We start from the raw sequence: 23,511 nt of genomic DNA on the forward strand, positions 1-23,511 counted from the left end.
ATTCCCCCTATAGTTTTGATGTCTTCACTATTATTTTGCAATTTAGAAAAGAAAAACCCTTGAATGAGTAGGTGTGTCCAAACTTTTGACTGGTTGTGTGTGTGTGTGGCAGAGCACATCTGGAAGAGGTTTGAAGGAATCCAGGGGGAGTGCTGGTCATACAGGTCACAGAGATGCCAGTGTCGGTTACTGAACTGACACCTCATACTGAGCACTGAACTGCTCTGGAATGAAAGTTTCAATGCCTTACCCAGAGTAGAACTGTCTGTGTAGCCTAGAGCCGACGAGTTGCCATTACTGGCAGAGAGTACTTTACAAGGCTGCATAGATAACTTTTTCTGTGGAGACTGTGGTTTTAAAACTTGCTTTGGGTGAATCTGCCAGCCACTGAGTGATATAACAGAAATGGAAAACTCTTTGCTCTTCACCATAAAGTGGTACTTTACTGGTTCAGTGAGTCATTGTGAGTAGATGGGCTATGTGGTGTTAATTCCCACTACCCGTTTTAGCAAAGAAAAAGACACGCATTACTATTGTACTTGTTTTTCCATTGTGTCCATTGCGCTCTACTTTCAAAAGATATGCTTCAGTTGATTTCATTAGGTCCTAATTTTTATATTAGATAAAGACCATGTTCTCTTGCTATTATTTAAATGTAAACTGCCCCTTAGAACCAACTTAGGCTGTTTAAAACCAGATATGTGGCATCGGTATCGGAGTCAGGAACATCAATTCTAGTGTCAACATTGACTACAGGATAATTTTGGCCTTTAAGTCAGTCTCATCCAAAACTGAGTTTTGTAAGTTAGTTTGTCACGACTTACTGGGGGGTTGGGTATGGATTACAATCATCATGCCCACTAACACGAGAGAAGCAGCTGTACTGATTGCACTCCATCAGCTGCCCACGCTCTATCCAATCGTAGCAACCAGAACCTCCAGACAGTGAGACAGACCTGCCCATTACACAGCGCCTCAGACTGGTTTACATAAGACCACACATTATGTTAAAATAACCCTTGGCCCTAAGCTCTTTATGGAGTGGCCACTTGCTGATGTGTTTGGTGTCAATCATTTGTCTGCCACTTTTTGGGGCAAAATGAGAATTGAGACTGACAGAGCGCTCCTGATATAGTGTATTATAAATTAGAGGTTGACCGATTTATGATTTTTCAATACCGATTATTGGAGGACCAAAAAAGCCGATACCGATTAATCGGACGATATTTTATATTTTTTTATTTTTTTATTAAATGTATTATTTATTTATTTGTAATAATGACAATTACAACAATACTGAATGAACACTTATTTTAACTTAATATAATACATCAATAAAATCAATTTACCTCAAATAAATAATGAAACATGTTCAATTTGGTTTAAATAATGCAAAAACAGTGTTTGAGAAGAAAGTAAAAGTGCAATATGTGCCATGTAAAAAAGCTAACGTTTAAGTTCCTTGCTCAGAATGTGGTTCCTTTTAACATGAGTCTTCAATATTCCCAGGTAAGAAGAAATGCAAATAGTCTGGGTAGCCATTTGATTAGCTGTTCAGGAGTCTTATGGCTTGGGGGTAGAAGCTGTTCAGAAGCCTCTTGGACCTGGACTTGGTGCTCCGGTACCGCTTGCCGTGCGATAGCGGGGAGAACAGTCTGACTAGGGTGGCTGGAGGCCTTGACAATTTTATGGGCCTTCCTCTGACACCGCCTGGTATAGAGCACATTAATGAGCATGCAATACGACTTTCCTCAGTACAAAGTCCTCAACGACCCACTGTGCTGTCAGACTCAGCAAGCTCATGGGTCTGATATCGCTGGTCCAAATGTCCGTTGTGAAGCTAATAGCAGTGAAACTATTACTGTGTAACTCCGGTAGGGCAACATCTGAAAAATAGCGCACTTGGTACATTAGTGTCTAGTTTGAGAAACATACTCCTCAACTGGCAGCTTCATTAAATAGTACCCGCAAAACACCAGTCTCAACGTCAACAGTGAAGAGGCGGCTCCGGGATGCTGGCCTTCTAGGAAGTGTTCTTCTATCAAGTGTCTGTTCTTTTGCCCATCTTTTTTTTGGCCAGTCTGAGATAAGGCCAGCATCCCGGAGTCACCTCTTCACTGTTGATATAGAGACTGGTGTTTTGCGGGTACTATTTACTGAAGCTGCCAGTTGAGGACTTGTGAGCCGCCTGTTTCTCAAACTAGACACTAATGTACTTGTCCTCTTGCTTAGTTGTGCACCGGGGCCTCCCATTCTTTCTTTTCTGGTTAGAGCCAGTTTGTGCTATTCTGTGAAGGGAGTAGTACACAGCGTTGTACGAGATCTTCAGTTTCTTGGCAATTTCTCACATGGAATAGCCTTCTCAGAACAAGAGTAGACTGACCTGTTTCAAAAGAAAGGTCTTTGTTTCTGGCCATTTTGAGTCTAATCGAACCCACAAATGCTCATGCTCCAGATACTCAACTAGTCTAAAGAAGGCCAGTTGTATTGCTTCTTTAATCAGCACAACAGTTTTCAGCTGTGCAACATAATTTCAAAAGGGTTTTCTAATGATCAATTATCCTTTTAAAATGACTTGGATTAGCTAACACAACGTGCCATTGGAACACAGGAGTGATGGTTGCGGATAATGGGCCTATGTAGATATTCCAAAATCAGCCGTTTCCAGCTACAATAGTAATTTACAACATTAACAATTACACTGTATTTCTGAAAAATTTAGAATATATTTTAATGGACAAAAATGTGCTTTTCTTTCAATAACAAGGACTTTTCTAAGTGACCCCAAACTTCTGAACGGTAGTGACATTATATAGGTATGCACATCAGCTTTGACTTCGGTTTTGCACATCGGCGTTAAACTAGACATCGGGCCGATGCCGACATTTTTAGTTCACTGATGTATCGTGCATCCCTAAACGGAAATACATAATTATGGGAATGAATTTCATTCTCATGTTTCACATGTTTGAATAGCAGAGCACAGTAGAGTACAATACAGCAGAGTAGAATACAGCTCAATACAATATACTGCTGTACTTCACTGTACTCTACTCACTGTACTATCCAAACTTGTGAAACAAAAGTCTATGATAGGTTCAGATTTGGTCCGGTCCATCTGTGGACGTTAACGTCAAGGCCAGGGTGGACTGACCGACTATCAACTACTTTTCAACGTCCTTGGACGTCCGGTGTCGGTCGGTGCTCAGTGGGTGAGTATGCCTGGTTAAAGTAAATGGAAAGAGTGGGAGCTCATAGGTAGGTGTCATAGGGCGGAGCACACTTGGCCCAGTGTCGTCCTGGTAAGGGTTTGGCCGGTGCAGGCCGTCGTTGTAAATAAGAATTTGTTCTTAACTGACTTGCCTAGTTAAATTAAAGTAAGGGTGTTTTCACACTTGGTCCCTTTCAGACAATTTTTTTGTTTTACTCCATGTGCACTCAGACCCCTCCAAGAGCCCCTGAAGCGAACCAAACTGAGTCCATCTCGAGAGGTGGTCTGAGTTCGGTTTGCTTGAATTCCATGGTCCGGGTCCCTTTTTTTAGAGAAACCTCCACAGGTCAGGTGTGCTTGTTATTCCAGTACCAAACACTAAACTACTGCAACACTGTTTCCCCTGCCATAACCCCTCTCATTGGTGCCACAAAAGAGAGATGATGATGTGCAGGTTTGTGGAGAAAAGGTGTGCTGTTTTTGGAGATGGTCTGTTTGGTTCCCTTCAGGGGCTCTTTTGAGGGGTCGGAGTTCCTTTGGCATGGTCACACTGCACCAAAAAATTAAGCAAACACTGAGTAAAAAAAAAATGGCTAGTGTGACAACACCCTTGAAGAGGACTATATGTGAACACCACTGGGAGAGGTGACATTAACAGGAGAGGGATGGAGAAAGGCGTAGACTGAGAGACTGTCCAGACTGACTGTTTTAACTCTCTTGGTTTGACCACCAGTCAACAGAAAGACAAAATGGTTATGAGCTGAACATCACAGTGTGCCAATAGAAGGGAGGACAGTAGCAGGTGACCCAACTGTGGTTTGTGACTTATAATTTGTCATTGTAGCCAATTCAGTTGCAGTAATTCCTTAGATTGTTTTGGGTAATTGCGTTAACAATTTGGTAACGGAATTCCGAGTTGTAATCACTTAATACTTCATAAGTGAAATTGATATCAGTAAAATCATGAACTAATTGGTAGGTCTAACATTTACTTGTCACTTCTGTGAACTTTCATTATCCTCCCTCACGAGGGAGAGAAATGTGAAAATATCTGAGTTATTTGTTTTGTTAAGGATTTGCAAGGCACAATATTTCTTAAACTTGGAGGTAAAACATGTATGTAAAACGAAATGTGTTGATATTAGTTGGCAGGGGACTTTACATCAACATTATTGTGTTTTGATGTATTTCTGACTCTTTCTGTAGATGTTTTCTAAGACCCTGTTTCCATCTGTTAATCCAGAAATCAAAGACTACTTTTGCCAAATTTAAGATGGAAAATGTTTGTAAATGCCTTCATTTCACAAAAATATAGACTCTTAGCTTTCATTTGACACAATTTGATATGCACCTATGAACTTCAGATGTTGGTGCTCATGGGTCCTTTTCGATGGAAATGTGTGTACAATAGTTTGACAGCTTGCAGATGAGGACGTTGTAGACCTGTTTTAAGAAATCAGTCCTGAGCACACAGCCAAACTTTCCCGACTTCATGCACTGACTAGTTTTTAATGCACCTTTTTTACTTGAGAAATACTGCACCAAACACCTTAGCTGGATTTCAAATTGTGCGACTAAGACCTCCTCTGCACAAACATCTTAATTACAGATTTCTTGATATATCTAACGAAGTCGCTATGTTGTTGCTACGGTGACTCATGAGGGACAAACAGTACCTACCAGGGTAAGATATGTGAATATAACACACCCACAAGACAACTCTGGTTTGGCTTCAGTCATGGCCCCAAACATTTTTACAAGCAATCTTCAAAACGATGCAAAATACGTAAGTTCAGTTGCCCTTTTAATGTATTTACGTCATATGTAAATTTATGGTCTCTCCCTATTAAATATCAGTCATGTGAGACTGGAATAATACTAATTTGCTGATCCAGTATGTACCATTTAATTTACTGTGACCTCAAGCTATGAGACTGATTGAGAGAGAAGCAGAAGGGGTAAAAGAGGATGAAAGCTAATGAAGGAATATGATATCTTGTCAAATTTGCTGATCTTTAATCTCGCATAGAAACTTTTGTGCCAAATCCTGTGTCTCAGAAGCATTCGACCTACTGAATTATTATGTTAAAGGAACTAGAGCTTGCTTGCTTTTAGTGCGTTACCTCTACCCTTTCTTTATGCTCCTTATTAGTTTCATTTTACTATCCCAGAGAGGGAACGTTCATGTTTGAATTCTTAAAACTGCTGTTCCAGTTAGAAACATGTCCACGTTTTGGGTTTCCCTCTTGGGGTGAGACAGACGGCTGACCAAATAAAGCTTCCTCCCTCCCTGGAGTGAGAGTGGGGTGGCTCTCCGTCAGAAGGAAATGCCTTGGGAGGAAAAAGCAATGGTACTAAAGGCGTCAGCATGCTTCGGTTTGGCAGGCGCCTAGCCAAACTCGGCTAACCGAACGAGTGTGCTCGCATACTCTCTTATAAGAAAAAGCGGCAGTAGTACTGTTTGTCCAGTTTGAGATGCCGTAGCCAGTATACTCTTCCTCAAAATAGTCAGAATTAATCTAAAATAACTAAAGAAATCTGTCATTGGTTTGACGTTTTTGCCGAAGAGATCTTAGTTGCATAATTTTACATCTGAGATGTTTGGTGGTATTTTTCAGCCGAAAAAGTCAGCAAATAATTAATCTTGACGATAACATCGTTCAGATTATTTCAGTTATCAGTTGGCATGTCCAGTGAACAATGATTCTGCTTTATGTGTTGTTGTTTTTTAAAGGGTGTGAACCATCCAAGACAATTGTGTCGGCAGCTTTATAAAACTGGAATTGTTTTCTGCTGGAAAATGTTTGTGTGCGCAACTCCCTTTTCAGTTGCACTGCCATCGCTGGTACAATTAATCATTGTTATTGAGTAGTGCAGCTGTATAGCAATGTGAGCCTATTTTGAAGGGAGTATTACCCATGTAGCCTAAAGGGCCCATGATGGAAGTGGGTGACTGGACACAATGCCCTCTGTGTTGAATGTGCAGGCTCCCTCTAATAAAGGCCAATTATTTAATGTAGCTCTTTTAGCCCCCCTCTCCTACCCTGAGTTATGCTTCCCTGGACAAGGAGAGGGCTCTCTCATTCCAATTCAATTGACTTTGCGTCGTGATGATTTCATATCCTCTCAGGCTATTTTACATTTCTCGTTCAGATTGTACATTTGTTTTTGTGAATTCAACATGTAATATAACGTTAGACCTATAATGAAAGTGAAGTTGTCTGGTCCATTTAGGTGAATGAGCTGCATGTGGGGTCAGGAGGCTGGGAGTGATGGTTGTTATGGAAGCTTGGGTTTCCAGCCAAGCCAACACACTGTGGGGAGAGATCCCTGGTAGAATGGCACCATTATTCTAGATAAGAGCCAACTCTCAATCCCCATGACTGGTCTCGGAATCTTTGCTGGGGTGAAAAATCACTGTTGTGGTTTTGCCTCAGAGCTCCTCTTTGTTTTTGACTTGCATGTTGTGGTTACTTACACTTCACTCGCAATGCCATGGTCCTAGATTCCTTTCTGGTTTTGATTCCAGTGGCACTGATCAATTGTTTTTACCTAGACAGTCAATATCAGCTAAGAGCATTGGCCTACATTGGAAATCTCCATATGCAAATGTTGGGTAACAGTCTGGCAGTTTACAATCACCTTATCCTCTCTTTTCATTAGGTGGCCCAGTTGCCCCACACCTGCTCCATGGAAACACCCAATAGGCCCTAAATTATTTCCAAGTAAACACCCAGTCATAGGCTTGAGTCTTGACCCCATTATTAAAGTTAATTGCTGAGGTCGGTACTAAATGCAGTCATCAATGGGGAAGTTGTGAGGCACCAGATTTCCAGTATAGGAGAATACATGTATGGTAGGAGTAGCTGTTGACTCTGACTCTGACTCTGAGGTAGGAGTAGGAGGCTGAGACACATTTGATTCAGCCAATGCATCGGGGGAGAAATACAACAGTCAATGTCATCATACAACCGTGAATATTCATGATGGATAATATCTTCTTTAGAAACCTTTCAATTGGATATTGTAAAAAAAAAAAAAGAGGAATATGATTTCATATTCATCCAAATGTACCAGGGACACCATTATGCCCCCTACCAACAACATACCAGAGATATGCATTGTAATTACACTTGATCACACAAGACACGGGAATTCACTAATGTCCCATTCACATGGAGGGAGAAAATCCTACATCTTATTTGCAGTTTCATTCTACAACTAACTGTAGGCTAGAACATTATCCTTACTACCAGGACGTGGCTTACAAATGAAGGTGCATAGAAATGCCTTTCATCAATTATTACTGTAATCATCACTAAAGTTGTAAAATCTGCTAGTGGCGTAATGTAGTGGGGTCCTGACTCTTGGGTGGTCTCTGTCCACTTTAGTTCTGTCTGTGTGTAATGTGTAGACTTGAACTTCCCATGGGGTTCCTGTAATTTACTGCTCAAGTTTTAAAAGCCATTGAAATGCCATATATTTTCAGACTGATGTTTTTACAAGCACATCGTCTAACTTGTACTGCAGGCTGTAGTCTTCTGGGCAATGGCTGTTCAGTTTGTCATTGGTCTTTACTTGACACTTCTTTTTCTTTTCAGATTCACATTGGGGGGGAGGGGGTGAAGATGATGTCCGACGCCAGTGAGATGTTGGCAGCCGCCTTGGAGCAAATGGATGGGATCATAGCAGGTAACGCGCAAAACTCACACTCACATTTTGAACTGTGGGGCTGATCCCCCTCAAATATTTACATAAATGCCTCTTAAATAAGCCCCTGATATCTATCCTCAAGACTAGGGTTCCCATGCTGCTGCTCTTAGGATGTGACTGTGGTACTGGTCTGGGATGTTTCCAATATGAGAACGCAAGACGTTCCATTGTTTCAGCAGTGATGGAAACAAATGATTATTCAAGGCCTACTGCTAATATGATTTGCAGGCATTGCATGCATGTGGACTGTAGTCACTTTGGATAAGTAACTGGCATATTACAGTACTGTATTGGCCAATGCAATTTTTGTAGAGCAGTGTGACCCCAGCAACTTAATTTTGGATACAGATTTACTGTATAAGGGATGCATTTCTTGTTTTGGACTTTATAAAATATTTGCATATTGTTATTGTATTACTGCACTGTAGGAGCTAGAATACAAGCATTTCACTGCACCTGCTGTAACATTTGCTAATCTGTGTACGCAAGCAATACACTTTAATTTGTTACATACATTCTGTAGTTGACAAACCATGTAAAATCTCTAGCTTCACCCAACTTCAATTAGGAACAGTCAGATTAAGTCATTCTAAAATGTATTTTAACCGAAGAGAATCATATCAAAAGTAAAGTGAAAGGCAATAACTTTATATGAACATGGGCCCCCGAGTGGCGCAGTGGTCTAAGGCACTGCATCTCAGTGCAAGAGGCGTCACTACAGAAACCCTGGTTCGAATCCAGGCTGTATCACAACTGGCCGTGATCGAGTGTCCTTTTTATGCGGAGCACAATTGTCCCAGCGTCGGTTGGCCAGTGTAGGCCGTCATTGTAAATAAGAATTTGTTCTTAACTGACTTGCCTAGTTAAATAAACATGAGTTGCAATATAAAACATGTATTTTTAGATTAAACACAAGTGTCTATGATCTTGTGTCTTGTACTTAGTCAATTGAAAATGTGTTTAGTTTTGAACTGCCTTTTTGAGTTTTGTACTAAGAGTTGTGAAAATTAACCACATTCTGAGTCACAATTGCATCAAAGCAATAGAAAAAATTGTCAAAGTCAGACACCAGAGGGAAGTTTTGGACCTATTATTTTTTTTGATGGTAGATGAGCAGAGGGGACAGCTTTAAGAGCCCAGGCTTTTCCACTGACACTGACCTTTCCAAGAGGGATGGCTGATCCCATGACATCCTCTAGCCCCTGTTACCACAGAACCCACTGCGTTCACTCTATCCCTGGCTGTTTTTTTAGGGAAGACTTGTATATTTATTTATCCCTCTATTTATTTTTCTCTTCTACATTTCTATCACGGTTGACAGATTTATAGTACACACTGGAAACGTGGCTTTTCCAAGTCCAACACACAAGCTTCTGCTCAGGCCTCTTGCATCCAATTGAAAAAAAAAATCAATATCTAATCTGTTTTTCTTTGCTTTTAAAATGTGTGGTATGTGATTTTTCAGGACACATTCAGAAATCCACATCTGCAGCGCATCACATGGGTCAATGACATCCCCCCTGGTGATATTGTCTTTCATCCTCCTCGTTGAAGGGAATTAGGAGAGGATGGGAGAGGCTCAAACTTCCAACCACAGGGCTAAAACTATAGATGTACCAGTCAAAAGTGTGGACACACCTACTCATTCAAGGGTTTTTCTTTATTTTCACTATTTTCTGAATTGTAGAATAATAGTGAAGACATCATAACTATGAAATAACATATGGAATCAGTAACCAAAAAAGTGTTAAACAAATCAAAATGGATTATTTTAGATTCTTAAAAGTAGCCACCCTTTGCCTTGATGACTGCTTTGCACACGCTTGGCATTCTCGCAACCGCTTCACCTGGAATGATTTATCCAACAGTCTTCAAGGTGTTCCCACATATGCTGAGCACTTGTTAGCTGCTTTTCCTTCACTCTGCGGTCCAACTCATCCCAATCCATCACAATTGGGTTGAGCTCGGGTGATTGTGGAGGCCCGATCATCTGATACAGCACCCCGTATCTCCTTCTTGGTCAAATAGCCCTTACACAGCCTGGAGGTGTGTTGGGTCATTGTCCTGTTGAAAAACAAATGATAATGATAAGTTTTCTCTTTGCTTATTTGAGTTGTTCTTGCCATAATTTGGACATGGTCTTTTACCATATAGGGCCATCTTCTGTATACCACCCCTACCTTGTCGCAACACTGATTGGCTCAAACGCATTAAGAAGGAAAGAAATTCCACAAATTAACTTTTTAACAAGGCACACCTGTTAATTGAAATGCATTCCAGGTGACTACCTCATGAAGCTGGTTGAGAGAATGCCAAGAGTGTACAAAGCTGTCAGCCACCCTTTGCCTTGATATTTAACTTTTTTTTTTTGGTTACTACATTATTCCATATGTGTTATTTAACAGTTTTGATGTCTTCACTATTATTCTACAATGTAAAAAATAAAGAAGAACCCTTGAATGAGTAGGTGTGTCCAAACTTTTGACTGGTACTGTATATCTAAGCTTCTAACTTGCTTATTTGTTCCTAACCACCCCTCCTAACCATGGCCCCAACAGGCTCCAAGGCCATGGACTACTCCAATGGGCTGTTTGACTGCCAGTCGCCCACCTCTCCCTTCCTGGGAAGCCTGCGGGCGCTGCACCTGCTGGAGGACCTGCGGGCGGCGCTGGAGATGATGGACCAGGATGAGAGGGAGGGCCTCCGCTGCCAGGTCCCTGACACCACCGCCGACGGCCTAGTGGAGTGGCTGCAGCAGGGACAACTGGTAGGTAACTCCCTCTGTTCTCTTACTGTTGCAAATGCAAACACTGTTAATGTTAGTCAGTATTTTTACTATTGTTAAAGACATGTTCTGGAACAAAGTATTTGTTAAACCTCCCGCTTTGGGCTGAATGTGTCAATGTGTAGTTCATACATGCATCGTTTATGAGCGGAATTACTGTCTTACCTCAATCAGCCATGAAATCCCTGTTTTGAAAGAAACTTTTTCAGAAAGGAGTGCTGCTCTATTCCCTACATTTTCCCCATCATGGGCCAGCCTCCTAGCAATTCGAATTCTAGACAATTCGCTTCAGCCCCTTGCCATTTGAGTGGCAGCTAGTTAGATGCACACATAGCAGAGCGAGAGAGAGAGCAATGATGTGGTACATCAACTTTTGGCTCGTCAGCGCTATTTTCAGAACTGCTGGCTAAAAAGTATACAGAAGTACTGGAGAATCTCTTTAATGCCTGAGATATTCCGAATTTGAGTGTAATCATGGAAAATGTATTGCTGACGAGTATTCCACACATCAAAGTACTTTTATTTAGACTAAATTCCTTTTGTGTGATTGCACAGGCAGTGGTCTGCTTTGTGTCTTCACAGCCTTACCTGTTATTTATACCTTCACTCCGATGATTGTATGGCTATTGTGGGATGACATGCTTTGTGAGTAAGTGTCTCTTGAGCGGTGTCTGAAATGGTTCCATCCTCTTCACTGGAGATGATTCACAGTGAGGCTCATGTTTTCCTCCCTCAAGCCCTTTCGTTCCCTGTGTGAAATATGAGAAGAGGAGTTCAGTTTTTGATTCAATTTCCACTTTAGTCACACACAAAGCACTTGCATGTGAGAACCCTATTGACCCTCACGTGTCTCTCAAATAACATGCATTTCACGTGTCACCAGCCTCCCAGGGAAAAATCATGTGATGTTTTTTCAATGTAGGGATGCTATGGCACCTGATTGCTGTATGCTGGCCTTTGAGATGGAGTGGTACATCTTCCATATGACTGGAGGCTGCTCTATCCCTAGGGTCAGGAGTCTTTCCTGGTATGGTGATAGGGCAAAATGTTATTCCTGACCATATTTATGGCCTCTCTAAGCCCTTGGCGATCAGCCGTCTGATGGCCTTGGTGGTTTGTGATTTCAGACCAACGGACATGGTTCCGCCATGATCTACCAGGAACGACTGTCACGGGTGGAGAGCGATAAGGAGTGTCTCGTCCTCCAGGTGTGTGTCACGAGGCCATGAACAAGCAGAGACCAGCTTTAACAAATTGTCTAAATATAGGGTGGTATTTCCAATGTGAACATTAGTAAATACATTGTACATGCAAACCGTACATTAGCAAGGGTGCTCTGTTTAAAGTGTATTTGATAGGTAGCTGTTGAATTCAGCGGTTTTTACCTATTCATGGTGTGAGTGAAAGACATGCATCACAGAGCATGCTCTTAGATCACTAACCCATACCCTGAAAACAACACACAGATGACATGTGGCGTATTATTGAGTGATGACTGTCCCCAGGTGAGTGTTCTCTCAGACCAGGTGGAGGTGCAGGGGGAGAAGATCAGGGATCTGGACATGTGTCTGGAGGAGCACAGAGAGAAACTCGACGCCACTGAAGAAACGCTGCAGCAGGTGAGGCCTCAGCAGGGTTGCAGTGTATTATGGTTACTAGCAGGATTTTCTGTCTTATGAGACAGAACCTTGGGCTCAAGGTATTGGTCAGCCTTTTGATCCAAATGATCTTTCTGAATGAACACTGATTAACACACTTAATACACTTCGCTCCTACTCGTTTGTGACTGAATCTGTGACTGTGTCCTGTGCAGGAGCTGTTGAGCAGGTCGACCCTGGAGACCCAGAAGCTGGAGCTGATGACCGAGGTGTCCAGTCTGAAACTGAAGCTGACCAGTGTGGCGAGAGATCTCAGGGATAGTGAGGTACACGGATGCATTATGGCGATAGACTCACCCACACAGAGATATCATGTCTTTGGTAGATATTTGGAGTTTTGTTCAACGGCAGGCAGACTTCTTATAATATTAGGATGTGAGGTTATATGAATCTTGGCAGTCACCCAAACATTTAATACCATACAGAGGTCTGTCTCAGTCGGATGGAGTGGGCCCTGATCCGTCATGCAGATCCTGGCCTGGGTGGACTGGCGGGCCTTGCTCCAGCAGCCATTTCCTCTCATAAAATAATTCATCTCCCCTCTAGAGAAGCTGGGAGTCTGACAGTCAGGGTTTCCATACACCTAATCCATGAGCACTGAGCAGGCCTGGGCTGGAGGAATCAGGATATTGGATCCTGAGTTTGGGTTTCCGACATTACTATAACCTTTAGGGAGAGGTGTATGGAAAGGCAATGTCTTCCATATATATTTAATATCGCCTTTGTTTAATGTTGGGCTTTGTTCGGCTGTAAGTCACATACCCATGAGTCTGATCCATTTCTTCTTTCCTACCCACGGTGCTCTGCGGTTTTTACTCTTGTCTAAATGTATGCGTCGTGAATCATGTAGCACATTCTTGTTTAATGATGATGCATATTTCCTGAGTGCTCCGTCTATACGGTAATTGCTCCAAGGTGCAGGAGTATGTATTATCCATGACATAAAAGCAGTTGTAATGGTAATTAACCATGACGCTTTCTTCAAAATCAAGGATCTGTCTCCATGTTGGAGTGGGCTTCTCTGTTTCTCTCTAAATAATCTTTGGTGCCTCATTGAGGATTTTTCACTCCATAAAAACATCCCCCACAGTTTCCTCCAATAGTCTCAGCTGACCCCTTGGTGATGTGGGTAATGCAGTCTTTTACCTCCCCAGGGGTTGTACCAGGAAGTCAATGACCTGCGGTTCAGGGTGACCGATATGGAGAATGAAAGACTGCAGTGTGAGAAGAAACTTAAATCCACCAAAGTGAGTAGCGTGGCTAAAAATCTGTCTGCCATACAAAGGCTTTAGATCAGTCCGCTCACATTAGATTGTGCATGACATATGGTCCACAGATTAAGTTTGACTCACTCTACACTTTTTCTACATCTATTGTTCCCTTGTATGTTGGTTATATATCACTGCTTTCACTCTTAATACCACCTTCCTTCAGGGTTCATACCCTTTGTCTCCTCTCTCCTTTTCTCCTCCTCTTTCACTCCTGCCTGGCTAACTTCTCCCCTGCAACGTGCTAACCTGTCGCAGCCCTAGGAATGGAACATGGGCAGGTTAAGGTTCACTGGAGGTGTGGTGCAGAAGTTAACACCCTGTGCTCTGCTCTTCCCTGTCTGTCCCTATGGGCCTCTAAACCTTCCCTCTGTCCATTGACCCTATCCATTTTTCCAACTTTCACCACACTTCCACTTTGACTAAGTTCTCTTACCAGCTTAGTATAAATTGCAGATTTCTTAACACTCGTTTTTCATTACTTCCTGCCCGGATCCACTTAATTGTATGTTAACTGTACATTGATGCTAAAATGTCTTAAACCTTTGGCTAAGTAAGCTAAACTAATGGATGGAACTGAACGGTCATGGAAGACTTCTGGTGGAGATTAACATCCCAATGGAGCTGTTCTTTCTCAGTGGAATGTGAAAGAATCTGACATGTTTACAGTGTGTTTGTATTGCTCTCTGGTTAAGACACCAGTCCTCTGGTAGAATGTATCCTCACTCTAACCTTATTCTGGGTCATACTGCCCTACAGCACAGTTGGCATCAGACTGGGTTTTAACTTTCAGTTTGGTCAGACTCTGTTGTCTAGCTGGGTTTTTATCTAGATCTTGGCCTGTATTCATAGCGTCTCATACGAAGAGTGCTTCTCTAGTATGAGTTTTGCCTTTTAGATTCAAATGAATGGACAGGGGATCTGATCCTAGATCAGAGGGGTATACTACAATGCAGGTTCAATGGGTTAGCCAGCTAACTTTAATAAACAACCAGAAATAACTATTGATTTTCTGGATAATTAAGAAAGCAAAATTTAGATATGTGTTTTTGGATGTTGTGTCAATTAGGCCATGCCCATTTTCAAGCTTATCTCTCTAAAAAATAAAATGTTATTTGTGACTATTTAGGCAAGTTAGCTCATCAATCCTGCTTTGTAGTATACCCCTCTACTCTGAGACACTTTATGAATATGGGCCTGGATATGTATCTGTAATTTAATGAGGTCAGAATGGTCCTGAACATGATCCTCTCCCATTCAGGAGGAACTGCAGACTCTTCAGAGGCAGCTGGAGGAGCTGAGGAGGCTAAAAGACCAGGCTACACACGGAGTCCTGACCCCAGACAGAACAGATGGAGAGAAAGGTGGGAGTACTGTTACTAGACATGTGGGAGGGAGGGGGACCTCACTTCACCCTCATACACACGAGGAGCCATAATATTTCAATAGGCTTAACTTGCACCTTGACAGATTTACGGCAACAAGTTTCCAACATTCCTTTTCCTAATTTGTCTGCAGTTATTTCTGCCCTTAAGTCCCCTTAAGTAATGATGGGTACCATCAAGACATGGCCTGAGCATTGGACTTTCCCCCTGAAATACAATTTTCAAAACATCCCGTCTCACTCTCACACAGATAGAAAGATTGAGGGGAAGAAAGGGGGATTTTGTACTTTCCACCTTACTATCGTCTTATCTGTCTTCAAGGCTCATACCAAGCATGTTTAAACATGATCTCTGACTCTTTCAACCCACAGCTGAGTCTCTTATCACCCGTTTACCATAAAGGAATGCAATTTATGTGGAGTGCAATGTATTCACTTCAAGAATTTATTGGCCTTGAACATGCCCCATATACTGCAAGGTAATTGTCTGCTCAAGTCTATTCGAATAAAAGTCCTGTTGCTTAAGTGGACTTGACTTGCATGTAGGTCTTTATAGACTCAACCAGTGTGGATAGACAGCAGTAGACACCAGACAATATGTCTGTCTCTGATCCCTGTGATGGCACGCTCGTTGTTTTCCAGATGTGGATGTGCTGAGGATGAAGAGGGCCATGGAGTCCCTGATGTCAGCTAACAATGACAAGGTACTGGAGCTACTGTTTACACTGTTTCATGAAGGCTGCTGTAGTTGACGCATGGGGATCTCAATGACTTTTCTAACTCTGGTCTACCATCCTTCACCCACAGGACCGGAGGATTGAGGAGCTTCAGGAGTCGATCACACGGTACAAAAAGGTCCAGGACTTGGTGAAAGGTGAAACTATGTTCAAGGAGTATGAAACTAGTAATGAAGTGTTTTATCGGTATCATTGCAATAGTCCATTTCTATTTATCGGACTAGATCAATCACGTTTTAGAGTGTAGAATAATGGACTTGATAATTTTGTGTAACAATTAAAACGGTCCCCCCCAGACACACTGAATGAAGACGATTACGATGACATCCAGGATGACAGATCCCCCTCCATGCAGGTCGCCATGGATACAGACCAGGCCACCCTGGCAGTTGGGGAGGAGACAGGACGGAGCTGTGACGAGGTAACAACCTCCCCTGTCATAACAATGCATCACACACAGGATGGACCCGAGACTCTAGACTTCCTTAACAAAACGTAATGTTAGGAATGTGAGGGTCAACAGACTTGGGGTATTGGTTTAGCTGGACAGCAACTACCTAACCAATGAAACTGTCGACTGTGCTTTGCGACATTGACGACACATTAATTTAGCGACGTTGACTCTTGTCTTTCTTTCTCTTCCTCTCTCACCCTCTCTTCACAGATTCCATCTATTGCAGTGTTTTCAGAGCTGGAGCAGGAGAGACTGATACAGGAACCAGACACAGACAGGTGAGGTTGGCTTTTCCCTGGACAAACTGCACTCCCATGAACTATTTGCCCATTGGGTCACTGTTTTAGTTTGTCAGTATATTCATCATCTCTAGGTCTAGACTGTCGGTTAACTTTCCTTTCTCTTTGCAGTCCACCAGAAGTCCCACCACATTCAGCAGGTAGCCTGGGCCACATAAACAGCAACACAGAGCAGGTACGACTGTCCTCTTACTCCTAGGGTGATGGGGAATGGTGGGCTAACTGGAAAGACCTTGACTTGCTGCAATCATGGAGTTTATATACAGTACCAGCCAAAAGTTTGGACACCTACTCATTCAAGGGTTTTTCTTTATTTTTACTATTTTCTACATTGTAGAATAATAGTGAAGACATCAAAACTATGAAATAACACACATGTAATCATGTAGTAACCAAAAAAGTGTTAAACAAATCAAAATATATTTTAGTTTCTTCAAAGTAGCCATCCTTTGCCTTGATGACAGCTTTGCACACTCTTGGCATTCTCTCAACCAGCTTCATCTGGAATGCTTTTCCAACATTCTTGAAGGAGTTCCCACATATGCTGAGCACTTGTTGGCTGCTTTTCCTTCACTCTGCGGTCCAACTCACCCCAAACCGTCTCAATTGGGTTGAGGTTGGGTGATTTTGGAGGCCAGGTCATCTGATGCAGCACTCCATCACTCTCCTTGGTCAAATAGCCCCTACACAGCCTGGAGGTGTGTTTTGGGTCATTGTCCTGTTGAAAAGCAAACTAAGCGCAAACCAGATGGGATGGCGTATCGCTGCAGAATGCTGCTGTAGCCATGCTGGTTAAGTGTGCCTTGATTTCTAAATAAATCACTGACAGTGTCACCAGCAAAGCACCATCACACGACCTCCTCCATGCTTCATCGTGGGAACCACACATGCGGAGTTCATCCTAACCTGCATCTCACAAAGACACGGCGGTTGGATCCAAAAATCTCAGATTTGGACTCATCAGACCAAAGGACAGATTTCCACCAGTCTAATGTCCATTGCTTGTGTTTCTTGGCCCAAGCAAGTCTCTTCTTCTTATTGGTGTCCTTTAGTAGTGGTTTCTTGGCAGCAATTCGACCATGAGGGCCTGATTTCATGCAGTCTCCTCTGAACAGTTGATGTTTCTGTTACTTGAACTCTGTGAAGCATTTATTTGGGCTTCAATTTCTGAGGCTGGTAACTTTAATGAACTTATCCTCTGCATCAGAGGTAACTCTGGGTCTTCCTTTCTTGTGGCGGTCCTCATGAGAGCCAGTTTCGTCATAGCGCTTGTTGGTTTTTGCTACTGCACTTGAAGGAACTTTCAAAGTGGTTGACATTTTCCGAATTGACTGACCTTCATGTCTTAAAGTAATAATGGACTGTCATATTTCTTTGCCTTTTTGAGCTGTTCTTGCAATAATTTGGGCTTGGTCTTTTACCAAATAGGGCTATCTGTATACCGCTCCAACCTTGTCAATCAATCAATCAAATGTATTTATAAAGCCCTTTTTACATCAGCCGTTGTCACAAGTGCTATACAGAAACCCAGCTTAAAACCCCAAACAGCAAGCAATGCAGATGTAGACGCACGGTGGCTAGGAAAAGCTCCCTAGAAAGGCAGAAACCTAGAGAGGAACCAGGCTCTGAGGGGTGGCCAGTCTTCTTCTGGCTGTGTCGAGTGGAGATTATTACATTATATGGCCAAGATGTTCATAGATGACTAGCAGGGTCAAATAATAGTAATCAGTGGTTGTAGAGGGTGCAACAGGTCAGCACCTCGGGAGTAAATGTCAGTTGGCTTTTCATAGCCGAGCATTCAAAGTTAGAGACAGCAGGTGTGGTAGAGAGAGGGAGTCGAAAACAGCAGGTCCGGGACAAGGTAGCACGTCCGGTGAACAGGTCAGGGTTCCATAGCCTCAGGCAGAACAGTTGAAACTGGAGCAGCAGCACGACCAAGTGGACCTGGGACAGCAAGGAGTCATCAGGCCAGGTAGTCCTGAGGCATGGTACCAGGACTCAGGTCCTCCGAGATAGGGAATTAGAGGGAGCATACTTAAATTCACACAGGACAAGACGGGGGAAATACTCCAGATATAACAGACTGACCCTAGCCCCCCGACACAAACTATTGCAGCGTTAATACTGGCTGAGACAGGAGGGGTCGGGAGACACTGTGGCCCCGCCCGACGATACCCCCGGACAGGCCCGACCAGGCAGGATATAACACAACTGATTGGCTCAAACGCATTAAGAAGGAAAGAAATTCTACAAATTAACTTTTTAACAAGGCACACCTGTTAATTGAAATGCATTCCAGATGACTACCTCATGAAGCTGGTTTAGAGAATGCCAAGAGTGTACAAAGCTGTCAAGGCAAAAGGTGGCTACTTTGAAGAATCTCAAATAAACAAATCAATACATATATTTTATAACACTGTTTTGGTTACTACATGATTCCATGTGTTATTTCATAGTTCTGATGTCTTCACTACTATTCTAAAATGTAGAAAATAGTACAAATAAAGAAAAACCCTTGAATGAGTAGATGTCCAAACTTTTGATATGTGCTGTATGTAAAAAGGTTTTGGTCACATACACCAGATAGGTGAAGTCAAATGTGTTGTTTTACAGGGTCAGCCATAGTAGTACAGCGCTTCTGGAGCAAATTAGGGTTACGTGCCTTGCTCAGGGGCACATCGGCAGACTTTTCACCTTGTCGGCTCGGGTATTAGAACCAGCAAACTTTTGGTTAATGGCCCATTGTTCTAGCCCATTGTTCTAGTCTTAAATCACATATCTCTACCCCCTCCTCATCCCCATTTTTGTCACCCAAACTAGAACACTAGAGCTTCTTATCTTTGACCTTTTTGACCTCTCAACGTGGGAGAGTCTCAAAGGCGTGTCTCTCAAACGGGCCAGTCATACAGAAGGCATGGTTCTATCTCATCTCCCCCACATGGAGGGCGGCGTCACTGAGCCCCACTGTGACGGCTGACTGGACTCCAGACTGTCTGTCAGGATGAAATGGAATCATAATAGGATTCCTGAGCAATGGTTGTTTTGACAGTTGTGTTACTCCACCGCCACCTGGTGGTACAACAGTAGAACTATGGAGCTGGTTATATTGGGAGATTGACTTTGTTTACTGGCATGCCAAATATTTTATTAGGTTAATGTGCTCATAATGACCCCTCCCCCTTTTCTAGACAACAATTGAGGAGCCCAGTCCCCCATCCACCTCCCCATCAAACCCCACCAGTAATGAAAGCTTTGGGACCAAGAAGGCCCGCTCCTCCTTTGGACGTGGTTTCTTCAAGATGCGTGGAGGCAAGAGGACGTCTAGTGCCCCAAATCTGGGTGAGTCTCATCACCCCTCAGGAAGGGCACGGGGAGAAGGGTGCTCGTTTCTCTGCACGGGGTGGTGTGAACAATAAATATTACTCTCTGTTCATGATGTAAAAAAAACATTCACAGTTCCATACCTTAATGTGTGTTTTCTTATGTCTGTCTGTCTGTCTAGTATTCACACTAGTGACTATGTTCTGTCCTTGCTCTCTCTATTCTCCATGGTTCTATGTGATGTGAAGATCGCAGCCGGAGTGCGAGTGCGCCTACGTTGGGTACAGTACAGTAGTCTGCAGCGCAGAGCCCCACAGACGGGCCAGGCCTGCAGTATGGCAGATCAGGATGAACGCTGGATGTGTGCAGGGATACTAGCACAACAATGTGATCACCACCTAACGTTACTACACAACTAGACCCATCGTAGACTAAGTAAAAAGGCTGTCTGTTTTTCTGAACCCTCTAGAGGCTGATTGGGTCATAGATGGTAAATGGTTACATTGTTGTGTGAAGAATCCCTAGATATGCCCCTACCTCCATTTTCCTACTCTTAATTTTTCACTTGTATCAAGCAAGTGAAAAGTTTAGTTGATCGCTGGTGTGAGCCGGGTGGTTTTTAGTGTGATTTCCTTCCCCTTTTAAATCATATCCAGTTGTTTCTTATCCATGACGTGACACCATCTGCAATGATGCCGCTTAACTCTGCTAGCTGTCCTTCAAGATGCGCCTCTGAGATTTTGTCTAAGTCTATGAATTTGCATCAGAAGTTCATGTCAACCAGTCCTGCATGAGTTGAGTTGTGGTGCTTTTGAGTGGTTCTTGGCATACTCATAGTGGTGGTGGTGTTTAGTGGAAGATGTAGTCCAGAAGTGGTTATGGTGGCCATTACAGCTGTAGTCCTTGGACAGTGTTGGCCTCGAGTTTCCTGTGGTGGTGGATTGTGTCAGATGTCAGCTATTGATCTAACAGATGTGTGTTTGTGTGTGTGTGTGTGTGTTTGAATCCAGCTGAGACCGAGCGTAAGGGCACAGACCACTTGGACTTGGCTGGTGCCCCGCCACACAAACCTCAGGGAGGCGACAGCAGCCAGACCCTACCTTCCTCACCAGAGGCCAAGAAGAAGTCCAGAGGCTTTATGAAGTTCTTAGGCAGGTGGGTCAAAATGTTCTCTATATTCCCTAAGTTTAGAAAGAGGTGAGGAGATGGTATGCAAGGAATTGGGGGAAAGATGAATTAAGATGGAGCCAGGGTTTTTAAAGGAAACTATTGCTTTATTAATTATAACACGAGGGCAGAGGGTTTGCTGTAACACGAGGGCAGAGGGTTTGCTGTAACACGAGGACAGCGCATGGCAGGATATTTAGGCGCGTTGTGTTCTGACCCCTCTAGGCTGAAGAGAAGTCACTCCACCTCGCTAGACCTGGAGGAGACCGAGTTCAGGAGGGGAGGAGTCAGAGCCACGGCCGGCCCCCGACTGGGCTGGTCACGTGACCTTCAGCACAGCGCCGAGTATGTGAAGCTCACCTCTTGCTAGACTGTCTCTGCGTGTGTATCTGTCTGTGAACTAGAGACATAGAGGAAGGGATCAGAAATGTATTGGAACTAAGTCTACAGTATCAGGGAATTAGGATTTTGTGGTGTCAGAGGAGCAAATGGTAATGAATGATGTACTGTATACCCTCCACGTTAAAGGTGAGTCTGCTCGCTCTCTCCCCTCAGTGATGTGGATGCTCCCTTTGCGCAGTGGAGTAAGGAGCAGGTGTGTGTGTGGCTGCAGGAGCAGGGCCTGGGACTCCATGTAGCTCAAGCCCAGCAGTGGATCCGCTCAGGATTCACTCTGCTGCAGGCCTCCCAGCACGACCTGGAGAAGGTAGGACGGCTCAGTGGAGCATCCAGGAGGCGTTTCGTGCATTCTGTGTTTAGGTTCTGTGTCGCTAGACATTTTAATGACACCCACAATGTTAAAGCTTATAGTTGCTTAATGTTCACTTTGCTACCTGTGTCCTGACAAACATCTATTTTCTCTATCACTCTCTTCCTAACTGTATGTGAGATGTTCAGTATGTGAGATGTCTTAAACAACCCATACATGTTTCTGTGGCAACAGGAGTTGGGGATCAAACAGCCCCTCCACAGGAAGAAGCTGCAGTTAGCTCTCCAGGCACTGGGATCAGAGGAGGATGTCAGCAAGGCCAAATTGGACCACAACTGGGTGACCAGTGAGTGACCACTGACCACAGCCTCAGAGTTATCAAAAAGCCTTGACAATGAAAAATTGAATAACCTTTCTGTGACTCGTGATTGAGTTGTTTTGGTGTTTCTCAGGATGGCTTGATGACATTGGTCTGCCGCAGTATAAGAGCCAGTTTGATGAGGGGAGGGTCGATGGGAGAATGCTACACTACATGACTGTGGTGAGTCTTCATTTGCAGTAGTTGGTCTAACGCGGCTCAAATGAATTAGAATCAATGTCAAAGGGGATGAATAAAGTCTATTAAATAACAAATCCTTGCTTTTGTGTGATCTGTTGGATGTCTAGTGTCCTTTTATTTCTAATTGATTGACAGTAGTCATTCTCCTGACTGAGAAGAGTATGTGTGTTTGTCCCCTTCAGGATGACCTGCTGTCTCTAAAGGTGGGCAGTGTTCTCCACCACCTCAGCATCAAGAGAGGCATCCAGGTCCTCCGGCTCAACTTCTACGAGCCCAACTGCCTCCGCCGACGGCCCTCTGACGAGGTACGGTTTAGACATTTCTAAATAATGTATCCCTTTTTTTATTTTTCTCTTGTTTCTCTCTCGCTCTTTCTCTCCCTGTGCTTTCATATCCACCATACACATGGTCTCTCACTTCACCAGTTCAGTTACATTTCAGTAGTGTTAATTGTATAGGGAAAATAAAAAACTTTTCCGTTATTATTAACACCAACTTTAAAAAAAATGTCTCCCCAGAACAACATCACGCCAGGGGAGATCTCTCAGTGGACCAATCACAGAGTGATGGAGTGGCTGAGATCAGTGGACCTGGCTGAGTACGCTCCTAACCTGAGAGGCAGCGGTGTGCACGGGGGGGTCATGGTGAGGGGGGGGGGGGCAAAGTCTCTGTTTGAATTGGCTTGCCACTGACTCATTTCAGGAACACATGCCTTCATCAGCGTATACATACACTGACTGCCTTTTACCGGTGTTTGTCTCACTCTTCATTTCCATCTCTCCTGGTCTCCAGGTGCTGGAGCCTCGCTTCAACGTGGAGTCCCTAGCCCTCCTGCTCAACATCCCTCCCAACAAGACCCTGCTGCGCCGCCACCTGGCCACCCACTTCCACCTGCTCATCGGCTCCGCTGCCCAGCGCAGCAAACAGGAGTGTCTGGAGAACCCTGACTACACCCTGCTCACTGCCACCGCCAAGGTCAAGGTAGGGTCAACTCGCAGCTGGTAAGGCATCAGCTTGTTAGACATACAGAGCTTTGGGGATCAGTGTAGGTTTATTGATCTGATCAGTGACCTTGGCTATGTCCCACTACTCTAAGTTGGCCTCATGACCACTTATATGTGAATGGACTGGATAGGTTTTTGTCCTGTAAGATCAGTGGGCAGCAGGAAAAGGAGGTGAGGACAGGCGGCTTTTTAATACTATCGGCACACAGCCGTTTGTCCCCATTTGACTGACTCTCTCCCAT

General features: G+C 43.6%; 1 protein-coding gene across 3 annotated transcripts in view; it reads left to right on the forward strand.

The window, feature by feature from the left end:
* LOC139533937 (liprin-beta-1-like) overlaps positions 1-23,511 on the forward strand; it is a 30,231-nt gene that overhangs the window by 4,543 nt on the left and 2,177 nt on the right. For 2 of the 3 annotated variants that reach the window (XM_071332461.1, XM_071332459.1), the window contains exons 2-23: positions 7,813-7,903; positions 10,483-10,691; positions 11,837-11,917; positions 12,215-12,328; positions 12,523-12,633; positions 13,522-13,614; positions 14,897-14,999; positions 15,662-15,723; positions 15,827-15,893; positions 16,053-16,177; positions 16,421-16,488; positions 16,621-16,684; positions 19,698-19,848; positions 20,079-20,111; positions 20,841-20,985; positions 21,223-21,342; positions 21,553-21,703; positions 21,941-22,052; positions 22,159-22,247; positions 22,448-22,570; positions 22,784-22,909; positions 23,058-23,246. In XM_071332461.1, the coding sequence (XP_071188562.1) occupies positions 7,840-7,903; positions 10,483-10,691; positions 11,837-11,917; positions 12,215-12,328; positions 12,523-12,633; positions 13,522-13,614; positions 14,897-14,999; positions 15,662-15,723; positions 15,827-15,893; positions 16,053-16,177; positions 16,421-16,488; positions 16,621-16,684; positions 19,698-19,848; positions 20,079-20,111; positions 20,841-20,985; positions 21,223-21,342; positions 21,553-21,703; positions 21,941-22,052; positions 22,159-22,247; positions 22,448-22,570; positions 22,784-22,909; positions 23,058-23,246 (2,400 nt within the window). In that variant the 5' untranslated portion in view covers positions 7,813-7,839. The remainder of the gene's footprint in view (positions 1-7,812; positions 7,904-10,482; positions 10,692-11,836; positions 11,918-12,214; positions 12,329-12,522; positions 12,634-13,521; positions 13,615-14,896; positions 15,000-15,661; positions 15,724-15,826; positions 15,894-16,052; positions 16,178-16,420; positions 16,489-16,620; positions 16,685-19,697; positions 19,849-20,078; positions 20,112-20,840; positions 20,986-21,222; positions 21,343-21,552; positions 21,704-21,940; positions 22,053-22,158; positions 22,248-22,447; positions 22,571-22,783; positions 22,910-23,057; positions 23,247-23,511) is intronic. The other variant, XM_071332460.1, reaches the window with a different exon arrangement.

The sequence above is a fragment of the Salvelinus alpinus genome, chromosome 11 (genome assembly GCF_045679555.1).
Source record: "Salvelinus alpinus chromosome 11, SLU_Salpinus.1, whole genome shotgun sequence".
NCBI lineage: Eukaryota > Metazoa > Chordata > Actinopteri > Salmoniformes > Salmonidae > Salvelinus > Salvelinus alpinus.